At 48.6% G+C, this 14,242-nt stretch overlaps 3 protein-coding genes across 3 annotated transcripts; 1 reads left to right on the forward strand and 2 right to left on the reverse strand.

Annotated features, from left to right (window-relative positions):
- Nucleotides 1-6,909: 6,909 nt before the first annotated feature.
- Nucleotides 6,910-9,428, reverse strand: F4812DRAFT_409798 (uncharacterized protein). The gene is made up of 7 exons (XM_047932468.1): nt 9,291-9,428; nt 8,811-9,148; nt 8,741-8,747; nt 8,462-8,684; nt 8,326-8,408; nt 8,046-8,265; nt 6,910-7,997 (listed from the first exon to the last, which is right to left on the reverse strand). The coding sequence occupies exons 1-7, from the start codon at nt 9,393-9,395 to the stop codon at nt 7,333-7,335; spliced, it is 1,641 nt and encodes a 546-aa protein (XP_047794969.1). The 5' UTR covers nt 9,396-9,428; the 3' UTR covers nt 6,910-7,332.
- A 998-nt stretch (nt 9,429-10,426) lies between these two features.
- Nucleotides 10,427-11,974, forward strand: F4812DRAFT_454471 (fungal-specific transcription factor domain-containing protein; the record flags this gene model as incomplete). Its single annotated transcript, XM_047936653.1, has 1 exon — nt 10,427-11,974. One exon carries the CDS (start codon nt 10,427-10,429, stop codon nt 11,972-11,974), a length of 1,548 nt encoding a protein of 515 aa, XP_047794970.1.
- A 58-nt stretch (nt 11,975-12,032) lies between these two features.
- Nucleotides 12,033-13,278, reverse strand: F4812DRAFT_20452 (NAD(P)-binding protein). The gene is made up of 2 exons (XM_047930275.1): nt 12,330-13,278; nt 12,033-12,253 (listed from the first exon to the last, which is right to left on the reverse strand). The coding sequence occupies exons 1-2, from the start codon at nt 12,860-12,862 to the stop codon at nt 12,091-12,093; spliced, it is 696 nt and encodes a 231-aa protein (XP_047794971.1). The 5' UTR covers nt 12,863-13,278; the 3' UTR covers nt 12,033-12,090.
- Between the last annotated feature and the right edge of the window lie 964 nt (nt 13,279-14,242).

The raw sequence follows: 14,242 nt of genomic DNA on the forward strand, positions 1-14,242 counted from the left end.
TAAAACTACAACAATGCTAACGCCTTCGTTTCCCGGCCGACCTGGCCAAGCCCCCTTTTAAGCTGCAGGTATGAGATACATTAGAAAATAGACCACAAATTCTTTAATCCATAACAGAGCGATATCCAGCCCTAGTAGTTGTGAGGTTTCCGACTATGTACCAGCACGAGTGCAGCGCAAATTAGAACTTCGGGTGGCGACTGCGCACTACTGGTAGGATCTGCATCTCTATTGCGGACCACCGCCTCGTGGCCTCTTTGCACCGATGCCAGCTTCTGAGTCCCCACGAGGACGTTTGTTCCCGGGTTGGAAGTTGTCGACTGAGGGATTCAGACTGGGTCGACCCTGTCCACGGCCCCCACGGTTTCCTGCTCCGCCACGGCCACCACCTCGCGCCTGATGAGGTCCACTTGGCTTACGAGTGCCCATCGCTGGCACTGGAAGACCGGTGGCTTTCGGAAGTTGAGATACTGCTGAGGGCTGAGCGGGTGGCTGTGGGGTTGCCGATCCCGGCTGGGAGGTAGGAGGTTGTGAAGATTGAGCGAAAGGATTTTGAGGTATAGAAGTTGGCTGGGAGAAAGGATTCATGGCTGCGGGAGCACTCGGAATTACGCCCGGTTTTGGGATACTGCTGACCGGGGTAGGTTTTGTCTCTTGCGGGTTTGCTGCCGTGTTTGCAGGTTGGGAACTGGGAACTGGAAAGTTGTTAGCAAAGCAAATAACTCATAAAAAAAGTTGGTGCGATAGAGACGTACTCGTTGTTGTATTTGCCGTCGAAGCGGTTTGCGATTCCGCTGGAACTGGTGGCTTAAGAATTGGCGGCGGGGGTTTTGCATCTTTCGCAATCTCCCAAACTTCACCAACAGGCCGCTGCGGCGTTTCCTTTGCAGCCGTCTCCACAACATTTAGCTTAGCTATGACGAGCTGGATTTTCTTCTCCGTCATGTTGAGTTTTAGGTTACTCCTCGATGTCGCTAACGCAGTTGCTTGCTCCCTTGCTTGAACAACCTTTTGCTCCCACTCTGACTTCAACACCTCTTGTTCCTCGCGTACCTTCTTGGTTTCGATTGCAAGCTTATTTTTAATGTTATTCTGAATAATGCTCTTGATCGTTGCGTTAGTGGATACAAGGTCACGGATCTCCTTGTCGTTCAGCGTGCTCAAGTTTGCCACTGAAGTTGAAGGCGTCCCTGCTGGAGTACTAGAAGAATTCTGTCGCGCGGGAGTAGCAGGAGGTTTTATGTCGCTGGACACATTGCCATGTTCGACTTCCCAAATCTTCCTTTCTTGTTCCATACGAAGCTTAAAGTCTGCTTCTAGTTTTTCAATATCCTGCTTCATCTGAGCCCTTTCCTCTTCCATTTGCGCCTTGTAGTCGGACAGGCGTTTGTTTAGAGACTCTTTCATCTTATCGCTCCTCGTCTTGACAATTTGCTCATGCTTCTCATCTAGTTCTTTAAACTTAGCTTCCCATTCGGCAGCCCTGGCTGCGGCCTCCGAGATCCTATCTTCAAGAGCTTTGCGCTCGTCGTCGGATAGCGGTACGCCTAATGGTTTCTCTTCTGAAGCAGTCGTTCCGTTCTCCATCGTTGTGTCACCATTGGTCGCTTGAGTTTTGGAGTTGGCGATGGCTTGGTCCCGTTCGGCGATGGCTTGGTCTCGTTCGGCGATTGCTGAGTTCAGTTGAGCACGAGTGTTTTGCAACTCCTCTTCAATAGCTGCTTTTTGAGATGAAACATTCTCCAACTCTGCGCGTGCCTCGGCCAGTTGGTTTTGTAGAGTAGACAGGGCCTGGGTATCAGAAGAATCTGCTGGAGTAGAGACGGCGGTAGAATTCTTTCGTGTCTCCTCTTGAAGCGTCTCGACTTGTCGTTTGAAGTTGTTAATCTGCTCCTCTAGGCTGAATCTTGCCTTCTTGGACTGCTCGAGCTCCGCTTGGGTTGTTGAGAGTTGACCAGAGACTTCGTTCAACCTCGTCTGAAGTCTATCCCTTTCAGCGACAACTTCATTCTTAGCGTTAGTAAGGGTCCTAGACCGCTCCTTAGCAGAATTGATCAGTTTTTCTCGAGTTACCGACCAAGAAGCTTCTTTCTCTTCAATGGTCTTTTCCAACTCTTGTATCCTCTCCTTCAAAGGTGCCTCAGCTTCCTGCAGGGCATTCTTTTCCGATTCAAGTTTGGCAACAGTTTGCTTGAGCTCTTCAACCTCAGCTGGATCTGTTCTACCATGCTTTGAGAGGATATCTTCGGTTCGCTTTTGCCAGCGATCACGATCTTCATGAAGCTGTTTCATTTCAGCTTCTCTGAAGGCCTGCTGACTCTGAAGCTCCTCAATCTGTGCCTCGAGAGGCTGGATAGTAGATTCTAGCTCCGAGATTCTGGCAGCCTTCTCGGCCAGCTGGGCCTGCGCTTGACGAGCTTCTGTCCGCAAAGCGGCGCTACTTTCCCGGAAGAGGTTGAGCTCCTCTAGCTTGCTCATGAGATCCTTGTGGGCCATAGAGCTTCGATCGCTGTCACCCTGTGAGCGGCGTTCTTGTTCAAGCTTCAACCTAGCCTCGTCGAGTTGTGACTGTGCATATTCAAATTGCTGCTGCAGTCTCTTGGCTTCTTGTACTTTGAGATCATACTGTACTTCCAGGATATCCTTCTCGCGACGAAGGTAATTGCTCAGTTCCCGGAATTTATCGGCGTCAGAACTACTGGGTTGCGTAGCGATGGCCTCGAGGGACTCGTCATTTGAGGTTCGACTTTGCTGTAAGGCTGAAACCTGTTTCGTGACATCCTCCAGTTGTTGGTGTAGTATCTTGTTTTGGGCATTAGCATCATCTCTACGAGCACGAAGTTCCGTGATTTCCCGCTCGAATCGTTGGCGTCGTTCGTCCCACGAAGTTTCATTCTGTAGCAGTGTAGCTTTCGCTGATTCGGCTTCTGCTTTCCATGTTGCCGCAGAAGTCTTTAGTTGATTGTACTCGTTACGAATATTAGATAGTGATTTCGCAGTCTCCCCGTGCTTCATAACTTCGTCCTCATACGCTTGCTGTGCGTGGGCTGCGATCTCGGCCTGCGCACGAAGGTCTTGCTGATGGAATTGTGAAGAGGCTGTATATCTTTCCTCCTCGTCCTTCAGCCGCTTGATTTCTTCGTCTAGTATTGCTTTCTCATCCTCAAATCGCTTAGCAACCTCGGCCTGGGAATCACGCAGACTTGATAATTCACTGTTAGACCTCGCCAATTCTGCGGATAAATCCTCGACTCGTTGTTCAAGTTCTTTGATTGTGGCATCCTTGGCTGAAATCGCTGCATCCATCTCTTGCTGGTACTGCTCTTGTGTAGAGTTGATCCTTTCAAGCTCTTCTTCAGAAGCCTGACTTAATTCCTTATATCTCTCAACCTGTGTCTGAGCATTCTCTAGATGTGACTTCGTCATCTCCAGCTCGCGCTTGAGATCCGTTACCTCATGAATTAGGTCTTGTATGCGCTCGTCCGAATCAACCTGCGTGGTACCTTCATCAGATACAGGAACGATAGATCCTGGTCTTGGTGTAGGTCTTGGCTGGAGTCTCTCCGCGCGCTCTTCTGCACTGCGTAATTGGATGGTTAGCTCGTCAACTCGGCTCTGTAAGTGATCTCGACTGGTCTTCGTAGCTACGAGCTCTTCGCGTATTTGGCTCAAATTTGTAGTAAGCTCGTCAATCCGTTTCTGGAACTGCTGAGCATCGTACTCTTTCCGAAGCTGCGCCTTCTTCCCTTCCTCAACTTCATCGGTTAACTTGCGTTTCGTGGCGTTAAGCTCGGTTTCTAAAGAATCAATCTGGGATTGAAGGCGTCGTTTCATTTCTGATTCACTCAGATCGCGTTCGTTCTGGAGAGTTTGCTGCGTAGCAAGTAAGCCATTTAGACGTGACTTCTCCTGCATTAGACTTTCGTTATCCTGGCTTAGTCTGTCGTGGATATCCTTCAACAATTTCTTTTCCGCTTTGAGGTTTGCATTTTCGCTTCGCATACTTTCAAGTAATCCTCGGGCCTCGACTAGATCCTCGGCTACTTGCTGTGTGCGTATGTCTTGCTTTGCAGCGGACTCGGACATAGTCTGGCTTCTCTTTTGAAGCTCCTTGTTCTCGTTTTGCAAGGCGGCAAAATTCGACTGGAGGATATCATACCGCTCTGATGCAAGAGAGAGTTGACTCTGCAACTTGGAAACCTCAGCTTGAAGTGAATGCCTCTCTGCAGAGAGCTTCTCTAGCTGCTCTTTCATGGTCTTGCGGTCAACCGTTTGCTCGTTCCGGTAGAGGTCGAAGTTTTGCTGTAGATCCCGGAGCAAAGTGGTATAATCGGAACCGTCGTCATTTGCAGGAGAATTTTGCTCGATGCTAGCAAGGACGCCATCCTGTGTAGAACGACCAAGGGCCGAGGCCATTTCATCAGCAGATGCTCTTGACTCCACTATCCGGCGGAACATGTCTCTCTCCTTCGTGATACTTTCAGTCTTCACCTGGAAGCCTCGTAATGTATCTCTGAATATTTCGAGTTCTTGTTCCAGTCGAATACGTTCCCTATGGTCTTCCATGGCTTGATTTTTCGCTGCCACGGCCTCTTCATTCTCCATTCTCTCCGCGAGCTCGTGAGTAACCTGAAGAAGTTGTTCGTTCCGTTCTTGAAGCTCCCTTATATTCTTAAAGACGACTAGACGTTCTAGGATAGAAGTATGGGCGTTCAGTTCCTCATCTCCCATCTGCTCGTGTATCTGGCCTCTCTCCAGCCTCTGGAGTATTAGCCTCTCGTCCGCAGTAAGCTGGTCCACGCCCTTCTCAAGACAGTGCACATTGAAAGTCAGCATCTGGATCTGTGCGCTAAGGCTCTTTACTTCATATTGCAAGAGCGTATTCCGCTTCTCCGCATCGGCGGCCGCCGCCTCAGCCTTGCGCGCTGCCTTTTTAGCCAGATCTCGCTCTCTGAAACTTTCGTCTGAGAGCTGTGACATGGTCTTCATTTCCTGCTGTAGTCGTTCATTATCCGCCTGGAGCTCCTCAAGCTCCGGGCGCTTGGCTTCAAGTTGGTCAATAACATCGTCTAACTCCTTTGCCAGATTGCTACTGCGAAGCTTTTCGGCGTTAAGCTGTCCTTTAACCTTGTAGAAATCCTCCATCAACTGTGTCGCGGAAATTGACTTTCGTGTCGAACCCGGTGTCGCGAACGGTGAGCCAGAACGGAACATCGAGCCGTTCAACGGTCGTGGAGTCTGTGGTGCAGAGCCCGGTTGTGCAGGGCTACCAGCTGCGACTATAGCCTCCAAACGACCAACTTCTTCTCGGAGTGATTCGACCGCCTGGGAAAGCTCTTCCTTATCTGAATTGGCTCTTGCGAGTTCTTCGCTGACTCGGCGAATCTTATCTTCGCATTCGCGTTTCACCTGCTCTTCCCTCGCCTCGACTTCCTGGACACGTTTCTTGTACGTAAGAGTTTGCTGTTCCTTCAAATCGACGAGTCGCCGTAGGCTGTCGCATTCCTGCCGGAAATCTTCCTCTCTGCGACCCGCAGCTTCTTGTAGTTGCTGAATTCTGGTAAGAGCATCGTCGGCTTTCTTCTGTGCTTCATCAAGACGCTGGCGAAGTTGCTGTTCAGTGCGCTTGAGAGACTCCACGTTGGAAACCGCATCGTCATTGAGGCGTTGTAATTCGGCAATACGAGCTCCCTTCTCTTTCCGATACTTGAGGGCTTCGGCAGACTTCGTCTTCAATTCTTTCTCGAAGAAGTCGCTACTGCTCTGAGCCATCTGCAGCTGTTGCTGCAATGACTGCTCTCGGATTTTGGAGCTGCTGGCGGCGTTATTCGCATTTTGCACGGACTGCTGCAGCGCGGTTATTTCCTGATTCAACTTCAAGTTCTTCTGGTGTTGGGCCTGTAGTTCTTGAGAGAGCGTTTCGTTTGCAGAATTCTTGGTGTCGATTATCGCGAGCGACTCTCGATTCGAAGTCTCGAGCGAGGTGATACGCACACGGAGTTTATCTATTTCCGACTGGGACGTCGAGCTTGATGATTTAATGGACTGTAGCTCGTTCTCTAACGCCTGACGGGCAGTCTCTGTTTGTCGCAGTAAGCATTTACATTGTTCGAAGAGAGCTCTAAGAGCGATTAGACAGACCTTCATTCTTGAGTTTCTGGCGAAGTTCCTCAACATCCTTGAGTGCCTTTTTGGCGGTCTCATTACTTGCATCGCGTTGGGCCTCGGCGCTGCGTACGGAAGTTTCGAGTTCGACTTCCAGCTGAATTTTCTGGGTAAACAACGCGTCAAACTCATGGGCCTTAGCCTCAACAGCGGCCAATACGGCTTTGACAAGACCCGCAGTGGGATCTGTGACAACAGTTGTGAGGTTATCCTCAGGCATACCCAAGTGGGTAGCCAGGTAGCCGAGGTCTACCTCCGCAGCTGCCATTTTGTCAAGTACGTGATTGAAATATGGCCATCAGGGATACGATGCGGTTATTCGGTGAATCGAGTTTCTCGTGGGTATGGTTTATCGGATCTTGTCGGGGTTGTAGTTAAGACAAACGGGAGGGCGATCGTGCGGTCGTGTGGTGGGCGGTGATCGCGATGAAGATGGTAAAAAGAAGAATAAATACGATAATACGGATTAAATAAAAGAGAAAGTTAGTCAAGGAGCGAAATTAGAGTACAGTAGAGTGAGATGGAGACGATTAACCCATCAATCAATCAGTCAAGTCATCCAATGTTGTAGGGATGAAGAAGTTGTTGACTGTGATGAAAGAGGCAAGGGTATGAAAAGTGCAGAAAATAGAAAGTTCTGCTTTTCTTTTTCACAAAGAAAACGATAACACGCACGCCTGCGCTAAATCAAGAAACAAGCTGTTTTCGGGTGGTAGGCGCGACGAGGCTACCGCCCATTGTTGTATGCCTAACCTAAATTCGACAAGCTTAGGGAAGCTTGGACCATCACCGAACCATGTACTTGGAGGTACCTCTTCATCACTTCGAAATCAGTGCCCAATTATTTTTTATCCCATACATGCTTCATTCTAGGTTATCTGCACTCCTACGACCTATCAAATACCTTTCATCAAGTTTACCTGAAGAACTAACTAGTAGAAAATATCCGACGTCCCTTACGTCACATCACTAACAAAGCAGTATTATTCACTTAATTTCATTCATCGCCGTATTTACCCGATACGAAACCACCTTTCGAAGATGGCGTAATTCCGTCGTTACTCTCTATATTCTAATTGTTAAATCGAATATATAAAGCCATGAAGTTATCTACCTAACCTTTTCATCCCCTCTCTCCCTATAGCCCAGGTTATATCCATTACTATCCTATCCTCTATATCCTCCATCTACTTCATGAAACTCAGTCACGGGTCCAGATTGCCACCCCATACCCGGAAGTTCTGATCTAGGCTGGCCGTGTGCCTCATGCACCTGAGGCCTATGCTGAGCTGGAGCTTCGTATACCGGTTGACTATTTGCCTCCTGGGGAGTATGTGGGGAGACAGGACTTGGCATTTGTGGTGCATGATCCTGACCACGTAGCTCAGGCATCTGCGGAATGGGCGGTTGGGGATAGGCACTATGACCCTGGAGCTCCGACGTATTGGGTGAGCTATAAGCAGACACGGGTGAAACGTTGTCAATCCGGGTAGCCTCCTGGTCCTTCAGCGCGTCTGGATTCGGGTTACCGTCAAGCTCGGGTTTTCCAGCGTATTCTTGGACAACAGATTGTGGTCCTATCCGGTCATCGCTCTGGTCATACCGCCGACGTCGCCAGAAGAAAAATGCTACAAGACCTATAAACGCAATACCGGCCAAAATGCCAATCACCGCACCGACAATTGTACTCGTATTCGATTTGTTAGTCGAATCACTGCTTGAGCTTCCAGACTCTAGAGGACCTTCGGAGCTTGAACTTCCAGATGCTCCGGAAATACCGGTTTCTTTCGGTCCAGAAGCCCCGCTGTTCAAGGTGGCCTTTGTTTGTTCCACTATTGCGGTTATTATTTACATAACGAAGAACAGCGTGTTGAACTTACAAGACTCGGTAACTCCAGCTGGAGTTGTTAACCCCTTGGCAGCATTGCAATACAAATCGAACACAGCCAATGCCGAGCTAACATCTTCAGTCGCTGTCGAGTCACATGAGTATTTGACATCGGAGGTGATGACATTGCTCATAGAGCCAGACATTCCGCTCTTTAAACAAACACATGATGCGAGGGCCTTTGGGCCATCGGGACAGAGGTCGTAGGTTTGCTTCAAACATAAATGTCAGCCGTCATATTTTGCGATTCTATACAAATCTTATGAGCTTACGCTTAATACTCCGTATGATACAGCAGATTGCGCGCAAGGGGCTAGCGAACTATAATCGGGTAAGGCGGTGATATGATATGTCACTGTCCTGTGGATTAGAGAATGTTTCAAAAAAATATTAAAAACTGCGACTCACTGTCACCAGGAGGGTCCGAAGTCGTTGGGAACGACGAGGTCCCTTTCATTAACCCGCAGTAACCTGAAAATACCGCTTGTGCCGAGTCTATGTCCTCAACGTGTGATGAACATGAGGATTTTACCGATTTGTTAATACCTTGGCTAGCAAGCAAGGAATTCTGATTCTTGTCGCATACGCACGTTGCGAGAAGGTTCGGGTCCGCAGGGCATAGATCATAAGTCTTCCTCTTAATGTTAAACGATGCGAAGATCTGATCAATATCTAGTTCGAACTCACCATACTCCTATGCCACGGTCAGGGAAAAAAAATATTAAATGTACGGATTAACAGAGGAGGCAGAACGTACTGGACAATATAAGATAGCCCACTCGCGGCACAAGGTGCAAGCTCTTGCCATGCTGGAAAGTCAGTAATATACTGCGTGACCGGATTAGAGGGAGTCGGAAACGGTGTAATCGACGCTTGGTTGCAATATGCTTCGAACACGCTCGCCGCACTGGCCTGGTCTTCAGAAGCGGTCGAACCACAGCTGCGGCTAACTGAACTCGCAATTCCCGTTGCTATCGAAGCAAAATTGTTATTTTTTGTGCAGACACATGATTGGAGATCCGTTACTGCTTCGGGGCAGTTTTGGTATGTCTGCGCCTGGACATTCTCAGATACTGCGGATGCTGCACATGGAGCCTAGACAGAATCAGCATCTTAACCAAGCAGCTAACTACCAGTCAGATATGTCTTCCAACATGCGAGCCCTCTTTTTCTTATAAGTTGTACATCTTCCGCATAGTCGAGGCTATGTATTCTAATCGAGGGTCATCGAACTTACCAATACGGTAAATATGGAAAGATCAGTAACGTAAACAACGTCCTGCGCTCTCGCCAATGATGCACCTAAGCACACCCAAATGAGCGACGACCCTAAGTGAGGCATTATTCCCACGTTTTTTCTTAGCTAGACTCAAGAATGAAAAACCTCAAGGGTAGCTGAGGATAGTTTAGGTAGAAAGACGTGCAAAGGCAGGCAGCCCAGGTTTAAAGAAAGGACGGGCACAATATACCGAAAGCCCAGTATGACAATCACCACAAGCAGCCAGAGAAGTACCTTGGCTTTTTTATCATCCTTTTGAGAAATTGCTACTCCCTATCTATGCAGTACGGCGCGCCCTTATTCACGAAGCGCCGTACGCCATACCCCTGACAGCTGAAGACTCAGGACGCCTGCCAAGCAGGCAAAAACAACGCCATTGCACCCATCTCGGGAAAAGCTGAAGGCTAATGGAAATGGATGCAGCCCGCTAGTCACTGATGAAGTATTAGCGGCGGTTTTGAGATAAATGACCTCCCGTCCGATGACGCTAGGATTGGTCCACTTACATGTCCCTCGTTCTTGGGCTGCAAACTGCAGTTGTATGTGAAAGGATGGGTAGATTGGCGAGATGAGCCATTTGGTGGTTGATAGAGGCTACGTGTGTGCAATTCTGTTCAACACTCAAGACTCTCAGAATGTCGGTTATTGTTGTCTGCCCGCTAATAAATCTAATACGCTTCATATGTTGGGGCATAATATGAAGTGTTTGCTTATCTAATATAGGAGGTAGGTAACAGGTAATCACATAAACAATAAACAACAAAATCCCCCGCATACTTCGACATGTGTTTGTTTTCAAGTTCCGCGAAATCCACCTACAACTAACAACAAATTTCTAAAACTTCAAATACCCTATTACAAACTCGCGGAAAACCTAACATGCAAGACATATATCCATGGATATAGCATTATCTCGTGGGTCGCGCCACAATAATACGATAAGAAGTTTTAATGGCTGTTGGACATGTCGCTTACGACGTAAAAAATGCGATGAAAACCGCCCTGTATGTGATATCTGTGCCACACTGCACATCACCTGTCATTACGGCCAGGAGAAGCCGGAATGGATGGATGGCGGTGCGAGACAAGAAGAGATGAGCGAGCGTCTCAAACGCGAAGTTAAAGAAAATGCTCATCTCCGCCGCGAGTTCCGCACAGTCCACGTCTCTAACGATCCCACTGGGACAGCAGCACCAGAAGGTCTCGTCAATGAGATAGAACCACGCCCCGACGCATCTACCCTTCACCTCCAGCGCGGGTCCGACTGCACATTCCTTGACAAGCAAGATCGCAGCGGGGTGACTTTAGGACGGCGTTGTGCTGTTCATATCACGTTTTACCTTGAAAACTTGTTTCCGTTCCTCTTCCCGTTCTATTGTCCTTCTCCCCTCGAAGGCGGTCGATCGTGGATTTTAGAAATGATTATAAGTAGTCCAGTAGTAAAACAGGCCCTTCTATGCCAATGCTCGTACTTCTTCTCCCTCGCTCAGGAAAACGCTAATCACCATGCTATCTGGGAGACGGTGCTCGCGCAGACCGAGGGTGCGTTCGGAATTCTCAGGCAGTCACTACAGGTTATCGGCGGCTCAAGTATCGCAGAGCATCTACATGGTGCTGCGCGGATCATGGCGAGCATCGTGCAGATGCAGCGTTTCGAGATTGCTATATTATGCTTCGATAACTACCAAGCGCATCTCAACGCCGGTTTGGCTCTTTTTAAACAACTTCTCGAGAGCGTCGATGCAGTAGAATCGGAGGGGTTTGGTTCACGCTTCAATGCCGTCGTAAATCACCTAGGACCGCCGACATGGATCTCAGCCGCCCAGGATGTCAAAGTTCAAAGTGCCGAGCAGGCCGCCTTTCGTTTCTCATCCGCTCTGCTAATATTTGATGATATTATTGCCAGCACGGTGCTTCAAGACCAACCCAGGCTTTACGAGCACCACCGTTGCCTTCTTGGTGATATCAACGGAACCGGCCCTGTGATCAATCTTGAGACCGTTGTAGGATGTCAAAATTGGGTGTTACTACAGATTGGCGAAATTTCCGCCCTCAATTCATGGAAGAAGCAGTGCAAAATAGCAGGAAATCTCGATGTCATAGAACTAGTCCGTCGCGCAACAGCGATAAAGGGCTGCTTAGAAGCACATATTATACGGCTTGAATCCGAATCGCCGGCTTTACCACAGAGCGGTACCAGTTTATTAGATTCCTTCAACATAAATACCTTCCAGCAATCAAAGCTACCCGCCGGTCAGAGTCGCTTAACCACTCGCGTCTGGGCTCATGCAACCTTACTGTATTTCATTATCGTCGTGTCTGGATGGCAGCCCGGCAGCATCGAGGTACGTTATCACGTCGGCCGAGTCCTTGATCTCTTGACGCATCAAATATCACCAGCAGCATTACTACGTACGATGGCATGGCCATTTTGTGTAGCTGGATGTCTCGCACAGCCGGAACAGGAAGCCCACTTCCGTACAATGGCGGCTGCATTACAACCGCCTAGCGTCTTCGGCACGATACGCAAAGCACTTGAAATCATGGAGGACGTATGGAAAAACAGAAATGCAAGTGACGTCACAGGCCTGGACCTCGCCACGTGCTTTAGAAGTCAAGGAGACCTAGTATTACTTGTCTGAAGACTACTACATCATGTTTACCTAGTAGCTACCTCCTATGGGCTCTAGACCTCTCACATTGGCTTTCAAATATAACTCTTGAAAATTTCCCAGGTCCTTATCCAGGCGTGGCCTCGTTACTTAAACTGGACGTAACCCTTGTCCTTCACAAATGTGGCATGCCATGGCACATTTCCTTCATGGCTTGCCAATTGCGCATAGAACTCGCCATGCGCAGCACCATCGACAGCGGCCCCCGTAGCCTTGCCATCTTCGGTGCGCTCATCCGCATAAAAGAACCTACCGAACAAACAATGTTAGAAACCCCTTTAAATGGAGCTTGTTTTATTTTTTTATTTTTTTTTCTTAGACTTACCGGAACCCCTGAGGAGAGTAGTTTGCATCTGCGACGCCGATCCAGTATGCCGAAGCCGACTTGCCTATGCCTAGGTTATGAAAAACTGGCAGAGGGAGGATAGAGACGTTTAGGATATTGCCCGTGTATATGAACGTCTTCCTGGCCTCCTTCGGCAACGTTGCCCATTCTTTCACGGCCTGCTGGGCCGCCGCGTAGGGGCTGACAGTGTTGACATTGAGGTCCGACACAACGCTGTCCACCGGGATCGACAAGGGCGAGTCCTTGTCCGGGGGGTTTGTGAGCGACGCTGCGTTGTAGACGACAACGCTAGGAGCCGTCTGGAACTCGGTCTTTACTGCGTTAAACAACGCTGGGATCGACTCGGGCTTGGCGAAGTCCGCCTTGAGCGAGAGAAAGCCTTCGGCGGTCTTAGCCCCAGTTCCGTTCCTAGAAGCTATAGCGACTTTATACCCGCTGCTGGCGAATTTCTGAGCGACGGAGGCGCCGACTCTGGGTCCGGCTCCGAGAATGAGTACGGCATTTACCGACATTGTGCTTGGATAGTTGATATTGAAGATGAATCTTAAAGCTCTAAGTCTAAAGAGAAGCTGTGATGGTATAGAATAAAAGTTGGACTCATTTCGAAGTTAGGATACCTCTCCTTTAATACTTTACGAGAGTCTACGTCTCATCGCGAAACACCCGAATGCTCCGCCTTTTTTTTAACCAACATGGATTTGTAATCATACTCGTCCGAAGATGCGAGCTCCAAGGTCAACCAGGACGAAATGTCATCATATCACTTCATCAATCCATCATTTAGGAGGTAGGTATTAAAACCGACCTAATCGTAGGGGTTACATAGCTCCATGACCTTTGCGTCGTTCGCCGAGACCCACAAGCCGCGCGCGAGGATTCATCGACCTTGATTCGTCGACCTTTTGACCTTGCTATAAACCCCGCGCACGACCTACACTCATGTTAGAAAGCTGAACACCGCCGCGCGCGGAAGCCCCTCCACTACGGAATATCTAGACTGTCTATATGCACGCGCAGTAATCTGCACCATATGATCGATCATATCTGATATTTACAATGTTGTAAATTTTGGTGTTCTGTATAGCTGGAGGATGTATTTGTCATCTTGCGATCCGAATGATTCGAACACACCGCATCTAACCAACTCTTAGACATCACCCGCCATGTCCTGATCGTAGTGATCCAATAGTTTTATTGTTCCATCAACTTACATTCATTTTCATGATATCTTTGCGTTTTCACCCATGTCGCTCATCTACCACACGCACCTAGTTGTATACAGATAGTATCCGGTAAAGCCGGCACCGTATGTACGAATAGTTAGCTACTCACGTCGTGAACGAGATGCCTGCTTTCTCGCTCCTGGAAGATCATCCACAACTACCTGTCTACTTCCTTGGTATCGGCGGCCCCAACTTCATAGAAAACACGCAACATCCTGCTTATGCCAAGTTGGTCGAACTCAGGAAGAAGATCACGACGAAAGTCAAACCCAATGCCGTTGCTTTGCCCCCCCCCTACCCATTGACAAGGCGGCTTAGACAAGGTCCAGATCAACGTGGCCGAGAAAAAAGATCTGACTTACGACTTTACGGTTTTTCGCCACACTACTACGAATATGACTATCCGAATAGGGGAAGTCCCGAAGTTGCTGAGAAGGTGACTGAGAGATTGACGACTATTCCTCGCTGGCCACATCATTTACGCCTTGTCATTGATTGATGCTTTATAAACTTTGATCCGAAGCGCAATCCGTTGAATGTACCTATTGTACAGGTCTCGCTATTCGGCAATGAGGATACGGATATACATTACCGTTTAGGATATGCAGTATAAAGTCTACGGGACGAAGGCATTCTCATTATCGGCGCAGGCATGGCCGTCCACAATCT

The sequence above is a fragment of the Daldinia caldariorum genome (genome assembly GCF_022478825.1).
Source record: "Daldinia caldariorum strain CBS 122874 unplaced genomic scaffold F4812scaffold_1, whole genome shotgun sequence".
Classification (NCBI taxonomy): domain Eukaryota; kingdom Fungi; phylum Ascomycota; class Sordariomycetes; order Xylariales; family Hypoxylaceae; genus Daldinia; species Daldinia caldariorum.

Coding starts and splice junctions, on each gene's coding strand:
- F4812DRAFT_20452 (XM_047930275.1), bottom strand. CDS start 12,862: ATGTCGGTAAATGCCGTACTCATTCTCGGAGCCGGACCCAGAGTCGGC. Junction 12,254..12,329: donor TACTCTCCTCAGGGGTTCCG/GTAAGTCTAAGA, acceptor TTTGTTCGGTAG/GTTCTTTTATGCGGATGAGC.
- F4812DRAFT_409798 (XM_047932468.1), bottom strand. CDS start 9,395: ATGCCTCACTTAGGGTCGTCGCTCATTTGGGTGTGCTTAGGTGCATCA. Junction 9,149..9,290: donor TTTCCATATTTACCGTATTG/GTAAGTTCGATG, acceptor GATTCTGTCTAG/GCTCCATGTGCAGCATCCGC. Junction 8,266..8,325: donor TATCATACGGAGTATTAAGC/GTAAGCTCATAA, acceptor TTATGTTTGAAG/CAAACCTACGACCTCTGTCC.